Here is a 15,472-nt window from a genome sequence, read left to right as displayed (position 1 = left end):
CTATTTTCTCCTTCCTCAAGGGCCCAGTTTTAAACTCAAGTTTTGATTAAAGGAAAGTTTTGGGCTAAGCTGTGGTTTGAGAAATGCTCTAAACTCAAGGACTATTAAATTCAACTCTGAAGTGTCAGAGGACACTTACTTTCTCTTCTAGACAACAGGGTCCCCTCAGATGGCCTTGAGCTTTGCGTCCTGCTGAAATGACAGGTCCACCTGCCAACACTCAAGAATGCCAGTTTCATAGTTTTGTTTGATTCTCTCTCTCTCTGTCTCTCTCTCCCTCTCTCCCTCTCTCCCTCTCCTTCTCCCCCTCTCTCTCCCCCTCCCCATCTCTCCCCCTCCCCATCTCTCACCCTCTCTGAGACAGGGTCTCTACATAGCCCTAGCTGTCCTGGAATTCAGTAAGTATGCGTGACCAGGTTGGCCTTGAACTCACAGAGATCCACCTGCCTCTGTTTCCCTAAGGCTGGGATTAAAGGCGTGCGCCACCACTCCTGGCAGGGATGCCATTTTCAAAGCCATGCTGTTGGGTAGCAGATTTGATCTGACATCCTGCTGTTGCTGCTTCGGGTGAAAACCACAAACAGATGATGTCATTCCATCACTGCCTTGCTTCTCACACCCAGAAAACTGGCAGTTTTCTTAGACACTGTAGGTTTTGTGTAGGTTTTGTTTGGTTTTTGTTTTGTTTTGTTAAGATTGATTTGTAGCCAGGTGGTGCACGCCTTTAATCCCAGTACTTGGGAGGCAGAGGCAGGAGGATCTCTGAGTTCGAGGCCAACCTGATCTACAGAGCAAGTCCCAGGACAACCAGAGCTATGTAGAAAGACCCTGTCTCCAAAAAAAAAAAAAAAAAGAGGGGAGAGAGAGAGAGAGAGAACGCAGTTGTGGGTGCTTGGGACTGAAGTCAGTGGGGCAGCTCTTAACCACAGAGCCATCTGTCTAGCCCACACGTATGGAGTGCTGGCAGTCCATTCCTGGGTGAGAGTTTATCTGGAAGGGTGGCAAGGGCTTTCAGGAAGTGCCACCCACGTGGTTTGCACTGTAAACTGCTTACCAGCTGAGGCCTGTCAGTCAGAGAACGAGGTTCTACAGCAATGAGACCTTTACTGCTGGTGACAATTTATCATATAGAAATAGGAAGGCTCCAGAGTAGTTCTGCAGCTGGCTGGCCCATGTCCCCAGAATGGCCACATGGCCCTCCTGGAGCCATTTGTCTCTTAGCTAACTGGAGCTCCCTTGCTGGTTCTGAGCATGTTTTCCGCCATTCTGGAGATGCTCTGGTCTGCTCCTCCGTCCAGAGGCTGATTGAGTTGGTTGACAGCTCTCAGGAAGCAGAGTGAGGATGACACTATCCTCCAGACTTAGAGCTTAGCAGTAAAGAGCACTTACTGCTCCTACAGAGTATCCACGTTCAGTTCCCAGCACCCACACGACAGCTCTCAACTACCTGAAACTCCAGTTCCAGGGGATCAGACGCCCTCTTTCGACCTCTTTTGGCACTGTACATACATGGTACACAGATATACAGGCAAAACACTCATACATAAAATGTAAAAAATCAAAAAAAAAAAAAAAAAAAAAGCATGCCAGAGGTAGTGATGCATGCCTGTAATCCCGCATTCGGGAAACTGAGGCAGAAGAGTTGCCACAAGTTTGAGGCCAGCAGGGCTACATAGCAAGATACCATCTGAAAGAGGCAAAAGGAGGAGGTGGGGGGCCGGGAAGAAAACAAGGAAAGAGGTGGTGAACATGGTGGCCTCGTTCAAGGAGCACATCTGTAATGAGGCAAGTCCATGGGAACTCAGCTTCAGTCGGGGCCTGGGAACATGCACCTCTGTTCCCAGGGCATGAGTGTGGTATTCTGCAGGGACAGGAAAGGCAGGCCTGTCAGCAGGGCAAGGAGTCCCTGGAGAACATGCAGTTGAGTGAACTGTGTCTGCAGCCCAGCTAAGTCAGTGTTTCTGACGTCATGTCAGATTCTCATTTCTACAAAGAAAAACTTCGGCAATGAGAAATTCCCCCTGGAATTGTGCCAGGATCAGCATCTTCTGTACTGCTGCAGTCTGTTTAACGTGTCTTGTCTTGCCACACATCCATCCAGTGCCCTTACCCTCCTTCCTTAACACCTGTGCCACGTGCTGAAGCACATTGACCTGAGGAAAACGCCTTCCCTGGAGTTTGGCATGATGATCATTTTTGCTTACCTGCCATATGGACTGGCAGAGGGAATCTCACTCTCAGGTAAGGGACAGTAACCAGTGCGCTGTTAGAGACAGTAAGTAACCACCAGCAGCACATGGTGACGTGGCTCAGTGTTTTGCCTGATAATAGAGGTTTTGTCAGTTGAGTTGCTTTCTCTTGGCAGAGACAAAGGCACTGTGATGGCCCCCGTTTTACCACAAGGAAACCTGAAGCTGAAGAATAGCAGTATGCTTGGAGGGGTGGGGATGGGGGGATGCAAGCAGAAGGGTCAGGAGTTCAAGGTCATCGTCTACCACATAGCATGTTCAAGGTTAGCCTGGGCTCCATGAGATTCTGCCTCGGAAACAAAATCAAGCTCATGAGATGGTTCAACAAGTGAAGGCAATCCATCAAAACTGATGACCTTAATTTAGTCCCCAGAATTTCCATAGTGGAAGGTTAGGAATTAACTCGAGTATTTGTCCTCTGCCCTCCACAAGTGCGCATACTCACATACACATAGACAAAGGACAGACAAAGTAGCTAGGTAAATGTAATCTTTTTTAAAAGGCAGGGTTGGGGCTGGAGAGATGGCTCAGAGGTTAAGAGCACTGATTGTTCTTCCAGAGGTCCTGAGTTCAATTCCCAGAAACCACATGGTGGCTCACACCCAAATATAATGAGATCTGGTGCCCTCTTCTGGCCTGCAGACACACTTTCAGGCAATATAATAAATAAATCTAAAAAAAAAAAAAAAAAAAAAAAAAGGCAGGGACTGGAGAGATAGCTCAGTTGGTAAGGTGCTCACTGTGAGGGTGTGAATTTGGACCCATGCATGCATCTATAACCCCAGCACTCGTGTGCGGGACATGAGGGTTCTTAGAGTTTGCCCGCCAGCCAGCCTAGCAGAACTGATGAGCTCCAGGTTCAATGAGAAGCACCGTCTTAAAGATGAAATCAGTAGAGGAAGACACTTGAGGTCCAACTCCAACCTCCACATGCACATACATGCAAACATGCATGCAGACGCTCATATGGAGCATGCATATACAGTGTACACAGCATCATAGCAAAACGAAAGTCTTGACTCCTGAACTGAGGCTCAGAACTGGCCTAACCAACTCCCTCCAGCAAGAACGAGCTTCTCGTGAAACCACACACTGCAACAAAATGGCTGCCCCACAATATAGTGGGTTTCCCAGGCACAGTAAAATGTATTACTTGTTTTGATTTTTGAAGTGGGAATTTAGCCCAAGCTAGCTTTGAACTCAAAATCTTCCTGCCTCAGCCTCCTTAGTAGCTGAGTTGACAGATGTGTGCGCCCCACTGGCTGGTACTCAGGTTTTAACCTCACCATCCCCTGGAGTGGGCACTCAGTTGACTCCTCACTCAAGGTTAGGAGGTTGTGAGATTCAAACACTGTCTCTCTGCACCCCAGGGAAGAAGGTACATACTTCCCAGCTGTAGGAGGAGGGGCTGTGCACTGAGCACTGGTTCCTACAGCCTTCCATGCTATCTGTCAGCTACCTGTCCCAAGTTTAGGAGGAAGTTTCTATACCGCCTGGTCCCACAGCTATTTAGTCCCAAATAAACACACAGAAGCTTATATTATAAACTGTTTGACTGATGGCTCAAGCTTCTTATTAGCTAGCTCTGTCTTAATTATTAACCCATTTCTATTAATCTGTGTACCTCCATGTGGTCTTGGCTTACTGGTGATGTCCAGGTCTCTTTCTTCCTCGACAGCTACATGCTGTCTTCTTAACTCCACCTACTATCTTTTCTCTATCCCTGTTTGGATTTCCCACCCGGTTGAATCCTACCTGTCCATTGGCTGAAACAGCTTTATTCTTCAACCAATAAGAAACATATTCACAGCATCCAGAAGGACATCCCCCATCACCCAAGTGGTGTGGATCCTGTGCCCACTATTTGTCAAGTTGTAAGATCACCAGCCTTACAGGTCTAGAGCAAGTTCCATGCCTTGTTCCCAGGTGCAGGTACAGCTGAATGGGGAGGGCTCTTCTTGACACCAGGACTCCACCCTTACTTAGGTAAGGGCTGTATACAGAGACCTGTTGAGGAAGAGAAGCACCATACAGGCCAGGCTGAGCTCTGCTATGGGAAGGCTTCTCCTTTAAATTGCAGTAGGATTGACACCCTACAATGAACAGCCATCCATGTGTGGGGCTCTGTTGAGTTTTGACAGATGTGTGTGGTCACAAGGCCCTGGTGAGATCCCTATGTCTTCTGCAGTCACCATGATCTTCATTGTTAATAGTTCTTTCCCAGATGTCACTAGATGAAATTGTGTGAAATGTGGTCATTGGTACCTGATTCTGTCTATGATAGTGGTGGCAGGCAGCACTCCCACACTCCACTCTCATTCGAGGGGTCATCAGGCTTTTCCACTGTGAACATTCCCCAATGTTTTCAGTATACTTAGGACTGACATTGCTAAGTCATGTGATACATACCAGTTTTATTTTGTAAAGAACTGCTGAGTGTTTGAAAGTGACCAGTTCTGCCAGGTGGTGGCAGTACACGCCTTTAGTCACAGCAGAGGCAGGCAGCCTGGTCTACAGAGCAAGCTCCATGACAGCCAGGGCTACACAGAGAAACATCTCAAAAAAAAACCCAAACAAACAAAAAAACAGAAAAGCAGTTCCTTGTGTTTTTCCAACATATCTTAAAATTTTAAGTATTTTTTTATGTAGCTAATTCATGTATTTTTCCAAAAGTGAGCCTCAGTGGCACTATCCCTGACCTCTGATTCTTTGGGCCTGTACAGGTGATGATTCCAGTAGGCGAAGTCATCTAAGTGTCAGTTGGTGGCCTGTGTATGGAGAGGCCTTGTGGGATGCCTGAGCTGTTCCTTGGAGTGCCCATCTGGACTCTCCAGTAGCCCCAGAACTGGCCAGGTGCCCATATTCTCCCTTAGCCCAGGGTAACGAGCTTCCCAGCCATTTCCAGCACAAGGAGTCAAGTGCACAGTGAAAGCTGTTGGTCAAACCCAGCATCCATGTGTTTGTCCTCACAGACTAATGGTCAACATTTATGTCAGTCACTCTCATTAGAAGTTTAGAAATTACCAGGCGTTGGTGACTCACGCCATTAATCCCTGCACTCTGGAGGCAGAGGCGGGCGGTTCTCTGTGAGTTCTAGGCCAGCCTGGTCTCCAGAGCGAGTGCCAGGATAGGCTCCAAAGCTACACAGAGAAACCCTGTCTCAAAAAACAACAACAAAAAGTTTATAAGTTGCTCACTCCTTTAATCCCAGTACTTGAGAGGCAAAGGCAGATGTATCTCTGAGTTTGAGACCAACCTGATCTACAAAGTGAGTTCCAGGACAGCAAGGACTAAACAGAGAAACCCTGTGTTGAAAAACTTAAAGAGAGAAAGAAGAGAGTCTGTCATCTCGGAAGTGAAGGTGGACCTTCTTAGCATGGCTACAGCAGTCTAATAAAAAGCTGTACGTTCATCCTGGTGGTCACTGCCCTGCACTGTCCCATACCAAGTATTCTTGGTATTCTTACCCCCTGGTCCAATGCACCATGGCCACCTGCACCCCTTTGCCTAGACTGCCCCCTGCTGGAGCTGAGCAGCACTGCCCTGGGACAGACCCGTGAGTTTCCACATGGGCTGTCACCTTGAGCCTTTGCTCTCTGGAGCAGGTATTTACAGTCCCTCCTACCAGTCACAACAGCCTGTCTCTTTGTAGGATGGCTGGAGTGGTGGTTCAGCTGATGATGGCATTGTATCTTGGTGAAAAGCATGTTGATGGCCCTTGTCTAAGGCAGCCCTGTGAGCACTGGGCTTAGGAGGACCAGAGAACTTGAGACCACTCCCCCTGGTCTGAAGGTGCTTTGTGGTGCTGTTTGCTGCTGCAATGCTGGGCATCAGCCCCAGGGCCTCACAAGTGTTGAACACGACTTTTCAGAGCTGTACCCCTGTCTGCTATCACTTTTTGTAAATTTTTATTTATTTTTAGAATTTTTTTTTTTGCTTGTTTGTTTTGTTTTTAGATAACAGGGTCTTTCTATTATGTAGCTCTGACTCTCCTGAAATGCCTGCCTCTGTCTCCCAGGTGCTGGGATTAAGGGTGCTTGCCACCATGCCTGGATAGATTTTATATTTTTTGTGTATGATTGTCTACCACGTAAGTGCCTGGGAGTTGTGGGTGATTATTAGCTACCATGTGGACGCTGGGACTCAAACCCAAGTCCTTTCAAAAGCAGCAAGTACTCTTAACCATTGAGCCAGCCTTCTAGCATCACCTTTGATGGCTGTGGTGGAACTGCAGGATGAGGGAGACCAGCTGTCCTGAAGAACACCTGTGGGGACGTGAAGGAACTAGGGGAAGCTGGGCAGCTCGGGGAAGCCCACTTTGTACTCAAGAAGCAAGTGAGCTGGCCCCGCCCTCCCCGTACATCTGCTCTGAAGTGTCTCCTTACCCCTTTGCAAGCAAAATGACAAAATGGGAGCATGAAGGAAAGGGCTACTTACTGCAAAGTTGGAGATACAGCATTCCAATCCTTCTGTCATGCACACTGCAGAGCCTACTGTGTGGCACAGCTATGTGATCTTTCCTTGTACAAGTGCAATTAGCCAGTTTAACTGTTTCTCCAAAATTGTGAAAGTGATTTAAAATTTGGCTTATAAAATTTGACTTGCAGTTTCTGTATGTTAGTATCTTGTTCAGTGGCTTTTTAAAAAACCTCAGCTTCCTTCTGTTGAGATGGGGCTCTGGTAAAAAGAACTTGTGTGGAGCCTCCAAGTGGTGTGGAGAGTGACTGCCAGGCGCTGATGAGGGAGCACAAACAACTGTGCCCTGGAAGGAACAGTAGTATTTGGTGACTATAGAGAAATCACAAGAAAGTATCTTTTTTATGATTTATTTATTCTTATTTATGTGCATTGGTGTGTTGCCTGCATATACACCTATGTGAGGGCCCCAGATCCCCTGAAACTGGAGTTACAGACAGTCGGGAGCTGCCATGTGGGTGCTGAGAATTGAACCCTGGTCTTCTGAAAGAACAGCCAGTGTTCTTAACCACTGAGCCATCTCTCTAGCCCACAACCAAACAAGAGAGTGTCTTAAAGGTCCATGAGACCACCCCACACTTTACATCCAGGTTCCTAGACTCTTTACCTGTGGATGACAGCGACAGCTTCTCACCTCAGCCCTTAAGCTAAGGGCCAGTATACAGTGACAACTTAGAGCCTGGTCCTGTGTGTTATGAGTCTTCTCTGTCCCACCTATAAAAGTTCAGCCAGGCGTTGGTGGCGCACGCCTTTAATCCCAGCACTCGAGAGCAGAGGCAGGTGGATCTCTGTGAGTTCAAGGCCAGCCTGGTCTCCAGAGTGAGTGCCAGGATAGGCTCCAAAGCTACACAGAGAAAACTCTGTCTCGAAAAACCAAAAAAAAAAAAAAAAAAAAAGCTCACCTGATAGGTTAGGCTTGTTTCTAACTGCTCTTATAACTTAAATTAACCCATTTCTGTTAGTCTGTATGCTGCCTGAGGCTCATTTACCTCACATCACCTACGCATTGTCCATCTTGCTTTCCTGCTTCCTCCATGTCTGACTGGCAACTCTGTCTTCTTCCCAGCATCTTCTCTAACCCCAAAATCCTGCCTAGCTATTGGCTGTTTAGCTTTTTACTAAATCAGTTACAGTGACATATCTTCACACAGTGTAAAGGAATATCCACAACTGTGATGTTCAGTTCACACCGTTCATCTTTCACTCACCCCTGACCCGCGGGAGCAGGGACTGCACCAATGGGGGAGCTACAGCCCAGCCTGGAGATGGGGAGCCACTTGGCTACTGCCACCAGCTGGCAGAGATAGGAGGGGCCCTGGCCATTTCTCTGTAGCTTATGAAAGGCCTCAGTGTTGTATATCTGCACTTCCTCTTCTCTCCCCTGCCCTCAAATCTCCCCACGCCTTCTTCCTCGCTCTTTCTCATTTTGAGGCAGAGTTCCATGTAGCTCGGGCTGTCCTCAAACTTGCTATTTAGCCATTGATGCCTTTGAACTTCTGATCTGCTATCTGCTTCCCGGTTGGTGGGATTGCTGGTATGTGCCACCACATTTAGTTTATGTGCTCCTGGGGATGGAACCCAGGTCTCCTTGCTTCCTAGGCAAACAGTCTACCAACTGAGGCTGCCACCCAGTCTCTGTATTCTTTTCTCTCCTTTTCGTGTGCCTAGGTGTTATGCCCGAGTATATGTCTTTGTACTGCTTGCACGCCTGGTGCTCATGGAAGCCAGAAGAGGGTGTAGGGTCCTCTGGAACTGGGGTTACACACAGCTGTGAGCAGCCTTGTGGGCAACAGGAACAAAAATTGTGGGCCCTCTGGAAGAGCCGCCACTGCTCTTTACCTTTGAGTCCTCTCTCCAGCCCCTTCCATTGTCTGCAACTGTTAATATTTGGGGTTCTGGAATTTAGGAAGTATGGTCTGATTGCATACGTGTCCCTGTGCTTTCTGTCACATCTGCCCTCTCTCTTCAGGCATCATGGCTATCCTGTTTTCTGGTATTGTGATGTCACACTATACACACCATAACCTCTCTCCAGTCACCCAGATCCTCATGCAGCAGACCCTCCGGACTGTGGCCTTCCTGTGTGGTGAGTCCCACCTTTGAGTGCCCACACACACTGGGATTCCTGCCCTAATGGGGTGTAGGCTAGAGTTTTTCCTTGGCATCATGGCTCAGAATCCTTCCAAGCCCAAGCAAGCACCATATTCCTACCTCCTGAGCTGGCTTCTGTGGTTTTAGGATTCCATAAAAGATGTGCAGTACTTAAGAAGTGGACGCTTGGTGCCTGCAGTTTTTGGCCAAAGATAGAACTACTGCTGAACATTCCAGATGTTAATGTGGAAATCTCCACAGATGTTCCTTGGAAATGATGCTGAAGATGGTTAGATGACCCCATCCCTGTGGGATATCAGGCTCAAGTTTTAACAGCTTTTATCTAGGGACACTGTGAGTGTCTAAGTGAGGCTATCCTAGCCCTGGGGGACTCTAGAGCCATGTTCCCCTGCAATGAATGTGAGGTGTTTCTGTTCAGCAGTGCCAGTTTCCTCCCTTTCCATTTACCATGTACCCACTGTTGTTCATATCTGGAGTAAAAGTGCTACCTTTAGCCATCCCTCTAAACTACACACACACACACACACACACACACACACCACCCCCCACCCCACCCCACCCCCGTTATCCTGGGTCTAGGCATTAGCTGCAATTTTAGCATCTGGAGTAGAAGTGCTACCTTTAGCCATCCCTCTAAACTACACACACACACACACACACACACACACACACACACACACACACACTAGAAGTGCTACCTTTAGCCATCCCTCTAAACTACACACACACACACACACACACACACACACACACACACACACACACCACTGTTATCCTGGGTCTAGGCATTAGCTGCAATTTTAGCATTTGGAGCCTGGCTGGCAGGGCTATCTGTGCAAGGTAGGGAGGGACTGGGTAAGAGGAGGCCAGATAGCCCATTGCCAAGGAGGATGCTAGAAGACAGGCCTCTAGTGCTCCAGTGGCTGTTTGAACCACAGCTCTTATCAGAAAAGCCTTGGCCAAAGGCTCTGACCTGGCCCTCACAGGGTAGAGCAGAGAACAGCTTCTGTTCTGTGTCCCGGACCAGCTCTAGTTAGCATTTAGTTCTGGGACTGCATAGTATCCATTGCAAGACTTTTCCAGAAAATAAGATGGCTGTTGGTGTGGCTTCGAGGATGCTTGCTTAAGTTTCTACTGCATTTGTAAGAAAGGAACTGGGATGAATAATTCATTCTTTGGTTTCTTTCAGAAACATGTGTGTTCGCATTTCTTGGCCTGTCCATTTTTAGTTTCCCTCACAAGTTTGAAATTTCCTTTGTCATCTGGTGCATAGTAAGTATTTTTCTTGTTTTTTTATTGAATGCTTATTTTTAGAATAGCAACTACATGGTCTGGAACCATTTATGTAACTATTACCAGTTCAGGGTCAACAGCTACAGAGACATGCTTCTGTTGAAAATTTCTTTTGTTTAAAAGATCCCAGGCATAAAGATCTGGACATTTTACATTTTTGATGTTCTTAAATGGTTCGGTCACCTTTAAACAGTTTTAGCCAAAGCATGGCAGTAGGTGCCTATAACCCTAGCACTTAGGGGATGGAGGCAGGAGGATCAAGAGTTTAAGCCAGTTGGGTGTGATGGCACACTCCTTTAATCCCAACACTTGAGAGGAAGAGGCAGTTGGATCTCTGTGAGTTTTAAGGCCACCCTAGTCTATGTAGCAAGTTCCAAGCCAGTGAGACCCTGCCTCAAAAAAAGACAATAAAGTTTTTTTTAATGATTTGTTTATTTTTATTTTATGTGCATTGGTGTTTTACCTGCATGTATGCCTGTGTGAGAGTGTCAAATCCCTTGGAACTGGGGTTATAGACAGTTGTGAGCTGCCATGTGGATGCTGGGAATTGAACCCAGGTCCTTTGGAAGAGCAGCCAGTACGGTAACCACTGGGCCATCTTTCCAGACCCCCAGTAAAAAGTTTTAAGGGCAGTTTTAACTACATGGCAAGTTCAAGAACAGCCTAGGCATGCACAGCAGAATCCTGCCTCAAAAAAGAAAAGGAGAAATGTGATCACCTGCAAGAGATCCCAATTCTCTTAGGTCCTTTGGAGTCCTTTCCCCGTCCCCATGTGACCTCCATTTAAAGTGGCTGCCTGCCGATGTCACAGTTCTGTCCTGTGAGCACGGGTCTCGGGGAAGCCTTGGAAGTTTGACATTTGTCCTGGTTTTTGAGTTGCTGGGCTCTAACCCAGGGCCTTGTGCAGATGCTCTTTCCCCAGCCCCTTCCCTAACCCCTCCTCCACCCACCCCTTGGAGCTGTAGTTGGTTAAAGTGGGAAGCCTTTTTGGAGGCTTCACCCGACAGCAGGCCCAGACTTTGAGCCACCTTTGTCCTCCCAGACCGAAGAGCAGAGGATGAGTCTGTGGCTCCCTCTCCCTCACAGTCCCTCAGGGGGGAAGATTAGCATAAGCCCACCCCATTATGGAGTCCTGGTTGTCTCTAGGCCCTACTGGGAGCTGAGTGTGGCTGCCTTTGTTCTGAAGCTGTGACTGAAGCCCAGGAAGATGCTTGCTAGTCTCTTCTAGCATCTGAGACAAAAGGCCAGGCCAAAAAGCTTCACCCAGGCAGAGCCAGGGCAGCAGCACATGTGTGAGTCTCCCCCTGTACTGTGCTGTTGGGGTGTCTCTCTGGTGGAGGGCAGGGCTGCCTCTGACAACAGGTCTGTTTGACTGTTAGCCTGAAGACGCAGTGGATTCCACTGTACTGAGTATGTTGATATCAACAGGTGCTGGTACTGTTCGGCAGAGCCGTCAACATCTTCCCTCTGTCCTACCTGCTGAACTTCTTCCGAGATCACAAAATCACCCCCAAGATGATGTTTATCATGTGGTTCAGTGGTGAGTGGCAGCCAGGGTGGGTGGGCCTAAGCCTGGGCTTGTGTGCATGGGACCCTGGGGAGTCAGGCTCCAACAGGTACTATCAGATGGTACCCTCATCACAGCATCAACCATAAAGTGATTGGCCCTTTTCTGTCCCTGGGATCTGGACACTCAGGTTCCAGGGGGGCAAAGGTCATGCCTACCATCCAGGGTCCCCTGGAAGCAAAGCAAGGATCTGTCCAGCTCTATGCACACCCCTGGCAGGCCCATCCTGCTCTCCAAACCAGTCCTTCCTCTGTTTCTGGGGGTTATGAACCACAGCAAGTTCTTGAGCCAGAGCCCATTGCCTACCTACTGCTTGGCTTGCCTTGCCTTCCATTGGGAAACAGCATGGTGGGTTAATAGATATGGCTCCCTTCACTGGCACTCCTAGGCACATGTGCACACTGAGCCTGTCACACATGTCAGGTCCCCTCATCCTGTGACCCTGCTCATGTCTCTGAATCTTCCCACTCTGGCCTCCCTGCCATCTCAGAGTCCCCTCACCGCCCATGTCTGAGCCACCCCACTGTGGTCTCTGTTCCCAGTTACTCTCTGAATTTAGTATTGTGTTTACTGTCTCTCCTAGCTGCTCTGGGAGCTTCTAAAGGCAGGGCTCAGGATCCCCTGCTCTGTGTGTATGGGCAGAACAGCTGTCTCCCATCTGTCCACACCCTTAGTCCTGTCATCATCACTAGCAAGCAGGAGAGTCACTAGACAAATCATACCTCAATGCTGTCTGTGTCTGCTGCATGGCCTTGAGCAGTACACTTATGCCCTAGGTTGGTCCCCTTCCTGTGTGCTGTGGAGAGTGGCAGCATGTGCTGGGCAGGTTTCTGTGACAGGCAGCCTTGTCTGCACAGAGCACCTAGTTGGGGGCCTGAAGCACCAGGAAGGACTTAGCTACCATAGCTGTCATATGACAGATCTGACGGGTCTCCAAATATATCTGCTACACAGCAGCCTGGCTGTGGTCGCCTTGCATGGAACCAGCCATACAGAACATGCAGGGACTTCACCTGCCTACCCTGCTACCTGCTGTCACATCCTAGGCCAATTCTGTCAGGACAGGTCCTACTGTTAGTGGTGCTGAGCTCAAGCCACTTTCTTCTCTTCTTCTTCTTGTGTCCCCTCTCCCTCCTTTTTTATTTTTATTTATTGGTTTTTCAAGACAAGATTTCTCTGTGAAGCAGTCCTGGCTGTCCTGGAACTCACTCTGTAGAATACGCTGGCCTCTCCACCTGACTCTTAACTCCCAAGTGTTGGGATTAAAGGCGTGTGACACCGCTCTCCTTCCTCCTTGCTTGGCCCTGAATCTCCATTTACCATTCCAGGCCTCCGAGGGGCCATCCCCTATGCACTGAGCTTGCACCTGGGCCTGGAGTCCATGGAGAAGCGGCAGCTCATCGGCACCACCACCATTGTCATTGTGCTCTTTACCATCTTGCTGCTGGGCGGCAGTACCATGCCCCTCATCCGCCTTGTGGACATTGAGGATGCCCGGGCCCGCCGCAGGAGCAAGAAGGACGTCAACCTCAGCAAGACTGAGAAGATGGTTAGTGCAGCTGTGGGCCCTGCTGCCTGTCTGCCAGGGAGAGCAGGTCAGGCTTCAGGGGGCTGGTGCTTGCCTATGCATTTGCTTATCTCAGGGTCAGCAGTGTAGGCCTGAGAGCAGGTGTGGGGACTTGGCTCTGAAGCATAGCTCTGTGGGGTAGGATGTGTACCAGCCTTGTGACCTGCTGGTGCCATCTGTAGCTCAGGATATTTGAAGTAGAGCCTGGTCTTATGCCAGAGTCCTGGGAGAGTGCCCCTGCTGCCAGGAGCTGAGCCAGAAGGCCAGGTCAGGAACTAAGAGATTTCAAAATCAGGTATTCTTCAGTATGCATTTACACCTCTTGATAGGGGCCAAGAGGATGGTAGCTTGTGGTAGCAATGAGGGCTGTTAGCAGGGTGGCATCCTCAAGGACAGAGGGGTCATGGTTTAGGGATTAGTGGTGTTCAGAGCCCAGCCACATTGGAAACTGAGGCTTCTGTGCCCCCTTGCCCACCTCTACTTTCTGTACGCCATCTCCTGCTGCCAAGCACCTCTCAGGTGGGACTACCTTGCACTGGCTCCTTGTCCTTCCTCCCCTCTCTACAACAACCCTGACTTCTGATCCACCTTTCTATCCCACCCCTCCTTCATTCTGAGATGCATTGCCTTCTAGTCTCCCTGTTTGAGATGTCAGCAACTTGGGTCAGTCATCAAAGTGCCATCTGAGAGTGGGAGAGCCAGGGCCATTGGTCCGGGGCCTTTCCTTCAGGTAGCTAACCTCAGGCTGTGCAGGTTCTTCCCATGCTCAGAGCCCTCTCTTCCCAGCTTCTAGCTGACCAGTTTGCTTGATGTTGTGTTGTGATCTCTTTGTTTTTGTTTCCTTATTTTTAACCTTTTGTAAGTATATGTGTGTCTCTGTATGTGCATGCCATGGTATATGCATGGTGTGTGTGTGTGTGTGTGTGTGTGTGTGTGTGTATTGCATGCATGTGTGCTGTGTGTGTGTGCACATGTGTACCCATGAATGCAAGAAGATAGCATTAGATTCTCCAGAACTGGAACAAGCAACAATTATGAACCTAACATGGGCATTGGGAACCGAACTCAAGTCCTCTGGAAAAGCAGCAAGCATTCAGAACCATTTTTGCTTGTTGAGACGGGCTCACTCTGTGGACTAAGCTGGACTTGACTGTTATAGCTCCAGCTGCCTTGCAATCTTGTTGCCTCTACTTCCCAAGGGCTGGGAGTTACAGATGGAAGCCCTGTGTAGATTGACATTTCTGCCAAGGCTGTAGCCACTCTTGGACAATCATAATGCACCTTGGCGTCCATAGGAAGCGGGGACTGTCATAGTCGCCATCCTACAGGTGAGGAGAACACTGAGGCACAAAAAAGGTTTCGGTCAAGACCCTGCACTCACAGAGACATCTTCAGAGGACGGTCGCTAGTATAGGAACTGGTTAAGTATGCAGATTTGGTAGCTCCGCCACTGCCCTGTTGTTGGAGAAATTACAGCTGGGGCTGAAGTGTAGCATCTTCAGGCTTTTCAAACCCCAGACACCGACCACGCACGACCTCCATTTTCCTCTACACTGCAGTCCCAGGCCAGCAGGGTTTTGCAACTTGGGAGACTCCTATGCTCCAATCTTGCCATTGGCCCTCCCTGCAGAGGGTAGGCTTTGGGGGCCCAAAAAGGTCTAGAACTGTTATCACCTCAAGTAAGGTAGAGTGTGTTGGGGTTGGCATTCTGACAGGAAGGCGGAGTGGGGCCTCCCAGGGAAGTGCCTGCTGACACTGCCAGCTCTGTCAACAGGGCAATGCCATCGAGTCAGAACATCTATCTGAGCTCACCGAGGAGGAATACGAGGCCCACTACATCAGACAGCAGGACCTCAAAGGCTTCATGTGGCTAGATGCCAAGTACCTGAACCCCTTCTTCACACGGCGGCTGACACAGGAGGTGGGCATGTCGAATCCCTTACCTGCCTTCAGGCCTGCGGTGGCCAGGAGTGGGGAGGGAAGCCACTTCTGGAGGCTGGTGAGCAGCCCAGCTCTGCCCCTGCTGCCTTCCCTTCCCTACACACCTTGGAAAATGGCTGACAGAGTTTGGATTTCCCTACTGCCCTCAGGGATGTGGATCAGCTTCTGATGCTGAGCTAAGAAGTCTCAGATCAGCACTGTAGCTGCCCCCTCCAGGGGCAGGGCTCTTTTGGCTGTTCTCCCTCTCCTTTCTCCACAACAGCCCCT

The 15,472-nt window shown here is 49.1% G+C and overlaps 1 protein-coding gene across 10 annotated transcripts in view; it reads left to right on the top strand.

Annotated features, from left to right (window-relative positions):
- Slc9a8 (solute carrier family 9 member A8) overlaps positions 1-15,472 on the top strand; it is a 50,108-nt gene that overhangs the window by 31,412 nt on the left and 3,224 nt on the right. For 8 of the 10 annotated variants that reach the window (XM_027423354.2, XM_027423353.2, XM_027423356.2 and 5 more), the window contains 6 exons: positions 2,136-2,241; positions 8,695-8,811; positions 10,027-10,109; positions 11,559-11,670; positions 13,026-13,246; positions 15,039-15,185. In XM_027423354.2, the coding sequence (XP_027279155.1) occupies positions 2,136-2,241; positions 8,695-8,811; positions 10,027-10,109; positions 11,559-11,670; positions 13,026-13,246; positions 15,039-15,185 (786 nt within the window). Of the gene's footprint in view, positions 1-2,135; positions 2,242-8,694; positions 8,812-10,026; positions 10,110-11,558; positions 11,671-13,025; positions 13,293-15,038; positions 15,186-15,472 lie in introns of all 10 variants that reach the window. The other 2 variants (XR_003486766.2, XM_027423357.2) reach the window with 2 other exon arrangements.

This window comes from Cricetulus griseus, chromosome 6, assembly GCF_003668045.3.
Source record: "Cricetulus griseus strain 17A/GY chromosome 6, alternate assembly CriGri-PICRH-1.0, whole genome shotgun sequence".
NCBI lineage: Eukaryota > Metazoa > Chordata > Mammalia > Rodentia > Cricetidae > Cricetulus > Cricetulus griseus.
The sequence above is the reverse complement of the archived record's forward strand: the minus strand, read 5'-3'. Positions and strand labels throughout refer to the sequence as shown.